The 15,151-nt window shown below is 48.5% G+C and overlaps 1 protein-coding gene across 1 annotated transcript in view; it reads left to right on the forward strand.

The window, feature by feature from the left end:
* Positions 1-5,190: 5,190 nt before the first annotated feature.
* LOC309662926 (uncharacterized protein) overlaps positions 5,191-15,151 on the forward strand; it is a gene marked incomplete at its 3' end in the record, with an annotated part of 111,992 nt that continues 102,031 nt past the window's right edge. The window contains exon 1 of the mRNA XM_082466133.1: positions 5,191-5,511. Within this exon, the coding sequence (XP_082322259.1) occupies positions 5,197-5,511 (315 nt within the window). The 5' untranslated portion in view covers positions 5,191-5,196. The remainder of the gene's footprint in view (positions 5,512-15,151) is intronic.

Consider the following 15,151-nt stretch of genomic DNA (forward strand, 5'->3'; position numbering starts at 1 on the left):
ACATAGTATTTCTTTTACGGCTATTTATATGTTTTTCAGTATCTACAGCTTATATATAAAATCAAATGTGAGAACCCTAACTCTTTCTGGTTGCTCATGGTAGTGTTGCTAACATTAAAATTTGTGTAAAATCAGTTAATTGCCTGGTCTTTGGGACAAGTGTTCAATTCTACTGACATTGAGCATTCTTTGAAATCATCGGGTTTTAAAGGCCCAGTGTTCCTTGCATGGGCAGCAGCTGTTATGCTCAATAAGACGCTAAAATCAACAAAAGCCCTCAAATAAGCTACAGTTAAAATTTCCTGGGGCTGCGAGGGTAAAAGTATTTACAGCTGGATATCACCATCACCATACAATTGATCCCTGAAACATAAAAATGCGCACACTCCTATACATTTTTTTAATAAGTATTTAAATTTTAGTAATTATTGCAGGGACAGAATAAAACTTTAGTGATGACTTAATCTAGAACAGGCTCTTAGGATGACTGCAGAACAGGTACCAAACAAATTTAACACTAATTGATGGATTGATGGTGACTTTGGGGGAGGGAAGGGAAAAAGGGCAAGGAGACAAATTCTTGAAGCGTAGTAGTAGCTTGAAATTGTGATATTTGACAATTCTTTGTATATTTTGCAGAAAAAAAGTTTAAAATTTTCATTAAAATATTCTTCAGCACACAAAAGTAATAGCAAACACATTTCTGATACTTCTTAGTAATATCTTAGTAAGCATCGAGGTAATTAAAAATAATACCTTTAAACCTGTGTATACTGCAACCAAATTTTTATAATCTTGCTGAAGAGGAACATGTCTTGTAAACTAAAATTATCTCCAAATAGGATATTTACATTGCAAGACGAAAAAAGCAAGCAGATAATTGCAAATGGATATGCACGTCCTTTTCCAAAAAGCTGAGTGTATATTCAGTGACCCAGTGCAAAATGCTACAATTTTCATTTGTAAATGATTAAATTTGCCATCAGGGAACAGATTGGTCCGGCGCCATAGAGGTTCACTCCATTCTTACCTGAAATCATATTACAAAGGATGCAAATCTGATATTTAGACATGCAGTTCTTAACTGCATCCGAGCTCCCCATTTCACTTTTTTTTTTTTTTCTTTTTTTTAAGAGCTCTCTCTATGTTCCCTGGATCATGCAGTTCAAAGCTGAGCAGACGAGAGTTAAGTCTGGAGGAGGGGGAAAGCCCAGTTGAAGAAGAGATCTGGAAGAGTCTGGCTACCAAATTCTGACAACTCCACATGCAGATGAAGAGGTGAGTATGGGCCAAGGCTCTAGCATGGCTCACTTCTTGGTTTTTCTCAAGATGTTAATTTTTAATTTTTTAAATTTAATTTTAATTTCTCTGATGTTAACTGCAGTTTCTGAGAGAAGATGCATGTTATTGCATCATCCAGTGAAAGCAATTAAAAGGAAACTGGGCACCATGTGTGAGTTCCCTGCCCTCACTTCACTGTCCCCTATAAACCAGTGACCATGGACGACACTAGGTTTAAAACTCATAAATGCCATCGAATTAAAGTACTGGTCTTCTCCAGCTTTAGAGCAAGCTCTCAATTTGCTTTTCCAAGAGGGGAATGCCAGAGAAAGATTGTGCTTGCTTCCTTCACAGTTTATCCTTATCGAATGCAGCTGAAAAGCCTTTAAAAAGACAAGCCGCTGGCCCCCAAAAATGACTCTAAGAGTGTCTTGGCTAAATGTTTTGGAAAAAATATATCAATATGATTATTAAGAAGTAGATAGGTATGTCCAATCTATATCAACACACATACCTAAAAAAGGTACTTTAAACAAAATGAAGTCATAGATGCTACTGAAATCAAAGCTTCCACTCCATTTTAAATGGGGCACATGTTTTCTAAATCAGTTCTCTCTCAAACCTGTCCGTGGCTCACTTGCTATAGGATCAGGAGGCTTTGTTTCGAAGCTGAGATTCCAGGGCTGCCTTACCTCAGATATGCTTACTTAGAATCTCTGAACGTGGAGTCTTGGAGTACATCTTTAACAAACCTCTCAGGGGCCTCTTATTCTCTGCTTAAGGAAAAAAAAAAAGTATAAAAAGGAGAAGAAACTGATAACCTAAATCAATTGCAAGGAAGAGCATAGCTAACTTTTTGGAAACTGGGAATGGGGGCCTTGTTTTGTGTTTCTTCTGTAACCTGACTGAGATGGACCACACAGTCTGGTCCATCTGTGTTCATATACATAGAGATAAGAGTCAATTAAGGCCCTTTTCTACTCTCTTTAATAGATGGGTGTTTTGTCTATTTAAGTCCCACTGAAGTCAATATGAGGTTCATTTCCTCTCCAAATTCAGACCATGAGGTCCAACTTGGCTTTGAGGAAAGACATACTAAGCGTGTTCTTACTAAGGCACCTGGACGAGTCCCACCCATCCATTTACCTGTCATTCCTCCCATACCTACTTCTGGTTCCCCTCTCATGTGGTTGGTCTCCAGGAACGTAGGGTATGGCTTACCCAGTCATGTCAAAAGTTAGGGAGTTTCTGTGCCAATTCAAAGGGTCAGCTGTGTAATTGATTGCGCATATGTGAGCAGAATAAAATAGTAGATTTTGACTGTTATTCCGACTTTATCAAAATGCTTTCCTTTTCAAAGTTGCTTTAAACTGCAATTAAAATAAATAACATGAAAAAAGCCAGCATAATCACAGAAGATGTCTGTGATAATTCTAAAAGAAGAAAGCAATATAACCGCAAGTATTATTTTAACATGTGCATAATAAAGCAGCCCTATATGTTTAATCCTAAGCTTTCTGTGCAACTCACTAGATGTTCTTTTGTGGTTCATCATAAAATGCATTTATTCATGGAAATGAATATGTTATGTAACCCATATAAGCAGAACACACGTTGCTTTTTAAAAAAATAGTGATCCCTTTGAACATTTAAAAGCTGTTTTGAAAGCTCAGCATGCTTGTCCTTGTGATTTCACTTTCTAGAATATAAATTTCATGATATAACATGCAGAGTTATAAATCAAAGATACCATAAGAAAATATAGGCATGCATAATACCCTTGCCTTCATCAAGACCAGGTATTTGCTTAACTTTAAAACTCAAACACTGTGGGAAGGATCCACTGCAGCTTTTGGAAATGTTTTTAGTAATTCCTGAATGAAAGTGATAACATTCAGAAGACAATCCCTGTATTTAGATGTCTCTCCTCCATTAGTTGACCTAAGGCTCAATGCACCTTCCTGCTTGGGGTCACCACGGTTAGCTTCTTTGCTCTTAGTCAATACTGAGTATGTTTAACATTCTTTAAAAAGATTTCCATCCACAGTTCTGAGCATCTTTTAAACAAACATGAGTTCATGTGAGCTCATGTCTAAATTTTTTGTTTCCAGCTCACGTGTAGCATTGTCATGCTAAAAGCTACAGGTGCCGCCGGCTATGTAATTCGTGGGACCTAGGGCGAAATGAAAATTCGGAGGACGGTGTTGAAAATTACCATCAAGGTTGTGACAGAAGAACATTAAACAAGGTATGGATCCTTCTAAGGTCACACACCCATCAGGCCAGCTCTGCCTACAGAACCTTTTGAACAAAACAACTCTGGTTTTTAAAACTCACTGGGAAACACGCTAAGCAATTAATTGTATTGGCCTTGCTGATTTAAACTATATGAAGAAATATACATGTAAGATGATGTAAAAGAAACGTGGGTATAATAGGATAACTGCAGATGGTTGTCGCTACCATTGAACAGGATGATCTCAAAATCTTAGAGTGGAAAATCTGCAGAATTTTAGGGGGACAGGATTGGAGGTTGGAAAAAGCCATGGGCTCTATGGGAAGAAGACTCCAGCTTTGCGCGGTATCTTTGAGCAGGTTGCGTGCATCTAGACGCTCCAGCTACGCTTAGTGGTGTATTTAGGGAGATACTGCGTTTTGGAACGTGCGAGTGCAATTCTGTATGAGAATGTGGCAGTGTCAGTTTATGGGAGTATCGGTCAGTTGTCCCGCATCCGAATGAGTGTGCATGAGTCTTTCGGACTCTGTTGCGTTCCATAAATATCCCCAAGTTTGGAGCACAGCCTTCCTCACGTCCCAGCCCTCTGTAGGCTCTCCTACCGGCAGGGGGCTGGAGCGCAGTCACTTCCCAGTGGAGCTCAGGGCAGGACAGAGCTTTGTTAGGGGTGGTGTAGCATAGATGCTGCAGCGTCTCTTCCTCTGGTGGGGCCCTAGCTGGGGATGGAGAACGCGTGTGGTGAAAGAGCATTGGAAGAGAGTACAAGAGGGGACAGGGCAGTAATTTTGCTGCTAAAAAGGCCAAATCAAAAGACTTGGGGCAAAGACAAGGAGAAGAGTGTAGGAAAGGTTTGTCTTGAATAAGTCACTCAGGCTGGGCGGGTAGTGCTTACTAGAACAACACACACCTGAGGAAACTAGGGGTGTGGGTCTATGTAACAAATGTTCCTGGCTGCCCGCTCACATCGGTTTCCACGGGATAATGGGAAGGAGGGAAGGAAAGGATTGGAGGAAGGTCTGAATGGAGGGAGGAAGAAGAGGGGGAAGAAGGAAGGAAGGAAGAGAGGAAGGGAATGAAGGAAAGAAAGAAGGAACGAGGGAGGGAGGAGGAGGGACGTGTCAGTCAAACGTCCCTGCCTGGCCGCTGTCTCGCCTTGTTACACCCATCACAGTTCTGTCACTTAGCTCTTTTCCACTCCTCGGGAAAAGGGAAATTCAGATAAGCGAAAGCGTGAGCGGAGCTGAGCCCGGGGTAGGAACCGGGGAGAAAGCCCACAACGTAGGGGCGCTCCATCCTTCCTTAGCCTCTTCCCATGCCTTGTGGGTCCCGAGGCCCTGCTGCCAGAGGCAGCGCCTCACATCCAGGCCCGGGCTTGCTCGCACCTGACGTTCACCTGTTTGGCGAAGGGGGAGGTGGGGCAGGAAGGAGCGCAAGCGGACCGTGGGGGAACCTGCGCGGGAGCGGACCACCTGGAGAGGGGCGCACGGCGGCGCTCGGCCGGCATCCCCCTGCGGTGGAGCTCCCGGCTCGCTGCCCCTCAGACCTGCCCACGGCCCTCCGCCCGCCCCCCGTCACTCACTTCCCTTCCAGCCAATGGCGCGGCCGCCTGTCACCCTCACCCCACCCCTGGAGGCAGAGCGGGGAGGGCCTTGGCAGGGAGGGCGCGGGGCCGGAGTTGAATGATTGAACTTTCCAGCGGAGTTGCGGCGGCCGCGAGGTTCCCGGCAGTGCGGCCCCGGCGCGGAGCTGGGAGCCTCGGCCAGCGCCCGGCGCCCGCGCCCCCGACCCGCAGCCATGGTGCCCGGGGCGCCCCTGACCCTCTGCCTCTGGCTGGCGGCCTCCGGGGGATGCCTGGCGGCCGGCTCCGGCGCGACGGCCGCCCGGCGGCTGGACGAGTCGCTGTCGGCCGGGAGCGTCCAGCGCGCCCGCTGCGCCTCCAGGTGCGCCTCAGCCTGCAGATCACGCGCATCTCCGCCTTCTTCCAGCACTTCCAGGTACGAACCGCCGCCCGCCCGGGTCCTCCCCGGCGCTGCGGGCCGCGGCGGGTGCGCACGGGGCGCGCGCCTCCCAGCCTCGCCGCCCAAACTTCTCGCCCAGCTCAGCCGGCAGGTCCGGCTTTCCCTCCGCGCGGATTTTACAATCTGGGTGCGCGAACCCTCTTTTCCAGCCCCCTCCCTGCTCCCGAAAGGGAAAAGAAGCCTGCGGCATCTTTACCTGACTCCCTTCTTCCGAGGGGGAAACGAAAGGCGGTTTCTTTGGGAAGGGAGAGCAGTTTTGTGGCTTCCAAGGGTGGAAGTGTGGGTTTGTTAGTTGCCCGGGACTTCGGCGCGGGACTGCGGGCTGGTAGCGAGTCCCGCAAACTCCGGGGCGCTCCGGGCCCTCGGCGCGGCGGGCGCCGCGGGCACAGCGAGCGAGACCGGGAGGCGCGCACCGCTGCGCCCGGGGACCCGCGCGACGAGCCCCGGCCCCGCAGGTGCCCGCGGGCGGACACTTTTGTCTCTTTCGAGCTTTGCTTTCGCACTCGGCGGGCCGAGAGCTCGCGGCCCACCCTTCGAGCCCTGGGGGGGCCAAGTCGTGCGTTCCAGCGCGTTTGTGTTGGGGCCCGGGGAGGCGGTGGTGATGGTAGCTGTGCGCGCCCCGATTCGGAGCCCCAGAGCTTCTAGGTCTCGCCAACGAATGGCGTGGATGCAGGGGATCCGGGACTTGGAGGCGCCGTGTTTGGATGCTCTGAGCGGACTCCCGGGGGCCAGTATCGCCCCCAGCCCTCGTAGGTTCTGTCGGCTTGAGGGTAGGAGAGCTTGTGGGAGTGTGGGTGTTGGGTGTGTAGAAGGTTCAGAGAACGGCACGCTTGGTGCTGTGGATGGCCGGGATCCTGGGGCGGGGGGGGGGGAAGGGAGGGCGCCACAGAGGGGAGGACCCCCGCGGGACTTGCTCAGGGACACTGGCTGAGGGTGGGCGCACGGGAACCGCTCCCGGCCCCGACCGAGGCGCGTCTCACAGCTGCCTTCCCCAGCTGACCCGAGTGCGCGCACTCTGAAACCATTCACGCAGATAACCGAATTCCTCTCGTCTGCCGTGGTTCTCGCCCTCGGCTCTTCGTCTCTCTCCTTAGTTGCTCACCTGTTCCAAAGTTCCGACTTCTCGCCGCAGGGAAAACTGCGGAGGCCAGAAGGAGACCGGGGCTCCTGGGTGGGGTTCTAAGCCGAGCCCTCTGCCCTTGAGAAATAAACTGGGCATCTCTTCCACTCGGGCGGGATAAATGGGCCTTCCCAGAGGCCCTGGGGACTAACCTGCGACGGGAGGCCATCGTAATGACCGTGGAGTTGGGGACGAATCTCCGAAGTCTGAAGCCATGTTCATTCTGGCTTGAGAACTCATGAAACCTCGCGCCGAATGGCACAAGGAGAAGTAAAAGTTGGGATCTTCAGAGAGTGAACCAGCTGGCGAAGTTTGCGTGCGCCTGAGTGCGTGCTTCTCTATGTTCTCAAAGAAGCGACATCCGGTGGGTGTCAGAGAACTCGGCGCGCTCTGCTGTCCTCGTGGGTCCTCAGGGAAAGGGAAAAGGGAGTGTGGTCTCGTGCGCTGAAATTACGCCGACATCCTGGAGAGGGCCCCTCCCCAGCCACCTGGTTTCCAAACCGCCGGCCCTGCGTTCAGTCACTCTCCTGAGGAGATGCCGCGCTACTGTGTAAACGACAACAGAAAACAAAACAAAACGGCAGCCTGTTCCCAGGGAGAAAGAGTATCTTTTCTTTTTCTTCTTCCCTTCCTTTCTTCTTTCTTTATTTTAATTGAATTGTCAGTTGCTGTAATTTATTTGTTTTACAGTTTCAGCGGCTAAAGAAGCAGTTTAGATCAAGCCAATTCCTGTGAAAGGCTTTTCTTGTGGTCTCTTGGCATGATTCCTCTTCGGAAGAAAAACTGCTGACAGAATACACATTGCCAGACAATCCTGATTACATTTTAATTAGCTGGGTGAAATAAGCTGCAAATTACTCAGTTAGGACTTAATAACTGCTGTTTTTGCAATCAATTGCAAAGCCATTCTTGGAGGTTTAACCCTAACCTGGTAATGCCTATCTGATTTATCTAAATTGCAGGGATTAAGCGTTCTTAAGATTTGAGAAGACAGAAGCACACACTCCTTATAAAGCGTCAAGCTTCCCTGCCCCTCCCCCTTCTTAAATAATTGGAAGGATGTGGAGGGATCAGCCTGCGGGCAGCTCATTACGCTGCACGTGGAATGTATTAGTGGGCAGGAGAGGCTGGGCTGGTGGAAGGGGTCGGAAGAGCCCCTTCTCTCAGGGTCACCCCACCCACTTGGGCAAATAAACCGTAGCAGAAGGCTGTTTCTGGAGCAGGTGCCGGTTCCCAGCTTCTCCTGCTCAGTTCCCGGCCTCCTTTGAAGGGGCTGTCAGGGCCAGTGACCTGGGCTAGCAGGCCTGCAGAGGAGGCTGGGGTCCAAACGTCTCCGCCCCAATTCTGCACGCTCTCCAGTGCCTCCCAGCCTTGCAGCTCGAGGCTGAAGGTGGATGGGGCGCACGTGTGCCTCCACATGTGTGGGGCTGGATCGGCTTCACCTGTCAGTCATGTGGCTGTCAACCTTGCCTGACGGCACAGGGGACTCAACACTGATGCCTGGAAGTGGGGGTGGTGATGGGGATACCGGAGCATCTGTATCCTGAATGGTCTGCCCACGGTCCCCGACCTGAAGGAGCTTAGGATTTCATACTGCAAGGGAGACGGATTCTGAACTGAGTCATTGATTTCACCACTGAGGGCTGCCTCTCATTTGTGGAAAGCAGTAACGGCTAGCATCTCACAGGTTATCAGTACCCGGCTCCACGATGCCGTGCGCAGGGCATTTGGCACGTTGCCATTTCAGGTTCACACGTATCATGCGTGCACGTGGCTAAAAGCCTGGCAACGGAGGCAGTTGGGAAGGGCGTCCTTTCCTCAGTGAATGCAGCTGTGGGGTAAGGAGCAGGGAGGTGGGCTCTGGAGCCGGGCAGATGGGCTCTGCGTCAGGCTTTGCCACTTGGCAGATATGTAGCTTGGGGAAGATCACCTTCCTGAACTTCCAGCCTCTCGTGTGCCCGGTAGGACACCTGCCCAGCAAGGTGGAGATCATAAAACTTGTTGGGGATAATGAAAGCGATGGTAATAAAGGGGTCACTGTTCTGGGGGTCTTACAAGTCTGTCTCATTTCATCCCCACAACCGTCATACAAAGAAGGTACCGTTGGTGTCCTCCTAGAACTGATAAGGACCCGAGATGCTGAGACGCTAATAGACGGGGGACCTGGGTTCCCAGCAAGGACAGCTACAGGTTTGGGATTTGTTCCTATCTCTAGGATTTTATTGGTTAGTGGTTTAACTTACTTCAGAACTGGTTGCCTTTTTCTCAGGCCCCAGCGCCAAATGGAAACATGCCGTCCATTATTCAGAGAGCAAGAAGTGTTGTCGAAGGAACTAAAATATAAAACTTGTTCTTTCTTCTGTGACCCTTCTCTCTTGGAATTTGCTATCCAATGCTGTTCTCGGTAAAGCATAATTTAAACGTGAAGTCATTCGCATGGATTTCACTGTTCATCTTTCTCTTGTGCAGTGCCAGCGTTACATGCAAACATCAGATCATTTCACTTATATGTGGAATCACCAGCTGTGCACAGTTTTGATTTCCTGGTCCATCCCTGGAGGGAAAAGTGGGGACCAGACTCAGGAAGGTGGGAAGGAGGAAGCGAGGACCCCCAAAGTGCCCTGTGTAGGGTGTGCCCAGTGGGTGCCCCACAAGGGGATCTTGCAGGACGTGTGTAGACCGTCATGGGCACCCAGGGTCTGGCGAGCGCACAAGCCTGCTCGGGCACGGCACTTGCCCAGTGCCCTGTTCTGCCAGCTGCTGGACCAACGCATTGCACTTTGTTCTAGCCGGGTCCTCAGGAACCTGAGCCAGGCGTCTCCCCCTCCTACTGCTCAACCCGTAGCAGATGGTCAGCCCCCAGGTGTACTTAGATCTGCTTGCCAGATGCAGTTAGCTACCTGCATTAGGGACGGGCAGTAGGCTTGTTCCCGTGGAGTCTCGGACTCTGGCTGGCCATCCACCAAACACAGTATGATGGTCCCAGCGTGGGACGGGGACAGCTACCACTGAACTCTGGGACACATCACCGCACGCATGCGCCGCCCTGACCCTCCTTGTGGTCACTCTCAGGTCCCTGCAGAGGGTAGGGTGTGACCGTGATTTGGGGGTGAGGAGGGGGAGGCTGGGAGGGTTGGGGTGCCGGTGGGCCAGGGAGTGGGCAGCCGAGAATCTTGCCTGGGGAGGAGGGGGCGGTGAGAGGCAGCAGCATGCCTGCCGGAGCCTCCAGAACATGCTCCTGTATCCCATCAGACTGCACACACGAAACGCACACTCCAAGATAAGATCATTGAGCATTTCAGTGTGGCGGTCTCGGCACATTACCCCTCAGGTGCACGGCCCCTTCTGAGCGTGGGCCACGTGCACCGGTCATTTGTCCCTGAAGCTGGCCCTGGTTTGGGTTTTTGTTTTTTTTTTTAATAAATAAATAAATAAATAAATTTATTTATTTATTTATGGCTGTGTTGGGTCTTCGTTTCTGTGCAAGGGCTTTCTCTAGTTGTGGCAAGTGGGGGCCACTCTTCATCGCGGTGCGCGGGCCTCTCACTATCGCGGCCTCTCTTGTTGCGGAGCACAGGCTCCAGACGCGCAGGCTCAGTAGTTGTGGCTCACGGGCCCAGTTGCTCCGCGGCATGTGGGATCTTCCCAGACCAGGGCTCGAACCCGTGTCCCCTGCATTGGCAGGCAGATTCTCAACCACTGCGCCACCAGGGGAGCCCTGGTTTGGGTTTTTTAACCCTTGGAAGAGGTAGGTTAAGCCCACTTGTCCTGGTGGTTCTTCATATTCTGTCCATCGTGTTCAAGGGTACAATGCTGACGTGCTCACTTGGGAATAACCTGCTGTGCCCTTGTTTTCTCAACCTCACTAGAAGATTAAAGAAGAGGGAAAACAGAGACAATGTGCCTGAAGCAAGCTCTGTCTCTTTTTGGGTGACTCTCATTTAACTTGAGAGTGGCCTCCTCTCCTGCGCTCGCTGGGACCTTCAGGGCGGAGACCCTGCCTGTCTCGCTAGGTCCTGCTCGTCACGGCAGTGATGGAGCTGAGTCTCAGCTTTACCGATAGAGTCCTTGCACTAAATATTAGCAGACCTGCAACCTGCTCTTTCTCTGCCCGAGTTTTCCCAGAGGAGGCTCAGTAGAATGGGGCTTGAGGAAAAAGAGTAGCCCACGTGTAATAAAATAGGAAGAGTGCGTCTATTTCTCTGCCAGATTTTGGGACCTGAAAATTTTGGGAAAAGTGGGTGGAATCTTCTTGGAAGATAAGTAGCAGGTTGCTGGCAGCCTTGGTCCTAGGGCTCTAGAATTTTATTAGTGTTAAGAGATTCCACCTTAATGGGACATTAGTCACTCTCCAAACTACTGCTGATAGACTCGTTTAGGTAGCTGATTAGAGATCAGAGGCTTTTTTCTAGCAGTAATTGGAAGCTGTTTGTTTTGGCAAAAGGGAGAACTAAGCTGGTGATTAGCTCATTCTGCTTAGAGGACTAGCCTCTCCTCTCAGAAAAAGTAAACAAACAATTACTTTGTTTGTTTCAAACAAACAAAGCATCAGAAACCTTTAGCAGCCACAAATCTGCCCCAGGCTCGCAGATTTTTGGAGGAGCGATTTTGTGGTGAATACACTCAGCTGTGGTGTGTCCGTTTGGCCTGCCGTGAGATTGAAGTTACATGCTAGAAAGTCTCTGGGAAGAGAGTCCATCCTCAAGTTTGACCTTTATATTTCCTGGTCTGGGTCACTGGATCTCTGGCTGTGTTTCTAAGAATTTCTGAATTTGACCCAAACTAAATATTAGGTTATTCATGGCAAATTTTCATGTTTTTAATACAGCATTTCTCCTTGAACCGTGATTTACAAGTGTATCTTATTGTGACTATTACAGAACATTAAGAAAACACATTAGAAAATACCGACTTATTTATTTCTTTGTGCACTGTACTATTAGAGGAGAAATATATTTATATTTATATATCTATATATGTTTATATATCGAGTATAGTATATATTTTTATATATTTCAATATATTATATTAATAAAATACATACATGTATGTATGTTTGGAGACCTACATTTAAAAGTTAATGTTGTTGGTTTAAGCATTCCCACCTTAATAGCCTCCTAACTTATCATTTTTTTACGTTTTTTTGAAATAGATTGATCAGGTTTCACTGTATAACCTACCTGGGTATGTTTCGGCAAATGGGCATAAAACTTTCAGGCTAGGTAAAGAAACTTATCAAAGTGTCAGTGGGCACTGCTTGTATTCACTCAGAAATGGAGAAGTTCCTACGTGTGACTTGCTATTGCCTTCCGGAAATCTGATTCTCACACGATTTTGAGGGTTGGGCTTGAGACAATGATCAGTGAAGCGTATCTGTATTATTGAGAGACATTTTTTATATGAACAATAGTACTGGGGAAAATAGCAAACGCCCTGTTGGAATGCTTTGTCAAATTACCCCATAACTCATACTGTTGGTGCAGTGTCTGAGCTCCAAGTCCTTTCGAGTGCTGAAGCCAGCCACCTTTCAACATTTCCACTCACCCTGCACTCCATATTTTGGAAGTATGTTGTCTATCAACATATGGCCTTTATTAAGTATGACCTAGTTTTTCCTCGTCACATTAATCAAAGATATCCATAACTCCTTCAAACTTCAGATCAGCGTGAGGTCGCCCGCATTACCACAGTAGACTGATAAAACTGACATTCTTGACATTTTAGTTATTTTTGTACCATCTATCTTAGGAGAATGTGTAATTTGTTTTGGATTCTCTGAATATTGGAAATGGGTCATAGACACCTATTCCTTCTCAGGAGACGCTGTTGGTGACTTTCTGTCCCTCACCCCACCAGCTCCCTGGCTCCTGGATCGGCAGCTAATAGCTTACAGCTGCTCCCCCAGAGAGACTAACCTTTAGCCGCTGGGCACCATCTTGCCAGCAGGGCAGTGTACCCTCCTTCCCTGATGAGGGCAGATCATAGCCATTGGCTCACCGCTGGGGGATACAGGAGGCCAGCCCTCTGCTGGGATCAACTCTGGTGCAATTTATGCTGCAAAGCATTGCACGGGGCCAGGCTTATCAGGGCTCTAGCCGAGATCACATCCCTACTCAGCTCCTCCTGCATCCTTCCCTCCCCTTCCACTGAGAGTTTCCCCCCTGATACATCACATTCACAGAAAGACCCCTTTCAGCCTCAGCTTCCACGAAACCCAACCTCAGACACCTACCTTCAGATACCTCATCTGATTCAACCCTTTTGTTTTGCAGATTGGACAGCTTGATGCTTATAGGAATGATTCATTCAAGCACATACAGATAATAGATAGTAGAAGTCAAGATATAACCCAGCGTTCACAACTCTCAGCTCAGACTTTCCCCACTATCCCCTTTATTGGTTTTTTTATTGTTTATTTTTTTAACTTAATTTTTATTTTACATTGGCGTATAGTTGATATACAGTGTTGTGTAGTTTCAGGTGTACAGCCAAGTGAATCAGTTATACATATACATATATCCATTCTTTTTCAGATTCTTTTCCCATATAGGTTATTACAGAACACTGAGTAGAGTTCCCTGTGCTCTACAACAGGTCCTTGGTGATGATCTATTTTATATACTGTATAGTAGTGTGTACATGTTAATCCCAAACTCCTAATTTATCCCTCCCCCTCCTTTCCCCTTTGGTAAGCATAAGTTTGTTTTCTACGTCTGTGAGTCTGTTTCTGTTTTGTAATCCACCATTCCCTTTAAAAAAAAAAAGTGAGAGTTTATACAAATTAAAAAAAGAATCCTTCTAGATGGGGAAGCACGTAAGAGTCGGTACGTCTTCTGTTATTTGAATTTAGTTTATCTCTCCTGATGATTTCAGTAAAAAGTTTCAAATCTTGATCCTAAGACATAAGCACATCGTGCTCCTTCATTGCCTCTGTGAAAAAATATGTGTACTCGGCGCTCCGTGTGTTCTGGTTCTGCCTATCCGCAGTTGGGTGAATCCGCCAATGAGGAACCCGCGGATACAGAGGACCGGCTATACTCTTATTATAACACGGACCGGCTGTCCGTATTTACATAACAGACTTGAGCATCTGCGGATTTGGTATCCACAGGGGTCCTGGAACCAATCCCCCACAGATCTCAAGGGACGACTGTACTGTTAAAGCCAGCTTGAAATAGTTGTCTGGTAGGTGGACAGTAGGTGGGGTGAGGGGACATCATTAACCTCAGTACCCCTGGCAGGTCTAAGAGGATGGCAAAGAGGACCAGTTAGTTCAGATATTAACCAACTTTGCATTTACTCAGCAAGTGACCAGGCTGCCACATCTCCCAGGACCAAGAGTCCCCTCCATCTCTTTAAAAGATTACGCACATGGTTTCAAAATAATGAGCGGAGGCATTTTCCCTGATGGTGATGGAGAAGGTTGGATAAAAGTGGTTACCCCTGATAGCCGATGAGTAAGGAAAGATTTATGGAAGCAGTGTTTATGGCTCATTTTAATGTAAATCTCAGACTGTAGATGCTGGGTCTGTTTCTCCCTTAAAAAACAAACAAACCCCACAAAAAACGCCGCTTTAATCACTTCCACTTATTTCAGCTAATATCGATGGATTGCTGCAATTTCAAAGATGAGGTGGTAAAGTCCCAACTCCTGAGGGATTTATAGTCTGGTAGGGGCTAAGACTTGTAAACAGACCACTGCAGTCCACAAGGGAGGGCTCAGGGAGAGTTACTTGTGTGAGATCTCAGGCTGGTTGCTATAGGGGACGCGTCCTAGGGGAGACGACGCTTGAGCTGAGCCTCAAAAGCTGGGCTCTTCCAACGCAGAACAGCCAACGTGAGCAAACGCAGAGTCTCGCAGGAGTTTGCTCTGTCTGCTGGGGGCTCTCGGTGGCTCCTCACGGACGGGATGCGGCGTCAGCCCGCCCAGCCTGCAGCCAGGCATTGGGAACTTGTTGGTAAGAGCTGGTACAAAGCTCAAGTGCTTTGTTCTGCAGGACGGGTTGAGAGCAGGTCATCACGCTTAGGGGTGTCTTCCTGCTTCGTGCTGATGTGGTTGGACATCAGGCGACACTACCAGCTGCCCTCATGCTACGGAGTTGACCTCTGTGGAGAGCCTCGCCAGCACCCCTAAGAAAGAGCCCCAGATGAGCATGAAAAGGAGAGAAGGGGGCTGCGTCTCCCGTCTCCCTGCCATCACGCTTTGGCTTACGGACGGACCCCAGTTCCGATTGGTGGGGCTGGATCCTAAGTAAGAAACTCTCCTGAATCACTGAGCCACAGGGGGTAGAAGGTACTTAGCGTTCATCGCATTTTTTGCTGTCTTGGTGCTGAGAAAGTAGTTTCACATAAAATATCTATTTGACCTTCACAGCAACTCTTTGAGGTCAGGAGTGTTATTTTATGTTTACAGATAAGACAACTGAAGGTTGTGAGCTATTGGGAAGTGAGATAGCCAAGTCTTTATAGCAGAAACTCAAGCCCTAATTGTCATGT

Source organism: Balaenoptera physalus (genome assembly GCF_965194825.1).
Source record: "Balaenoptera physalus genome assembly, chromosome: 6".
Classification (NCBI taxonomy): domain Eukaryota; kingdom Metazoa; phylum Chordata; class Mammalia; order Artiodactyla; family Balaenopteridae; genus Balaenoptera; species Balaenoptera physalus.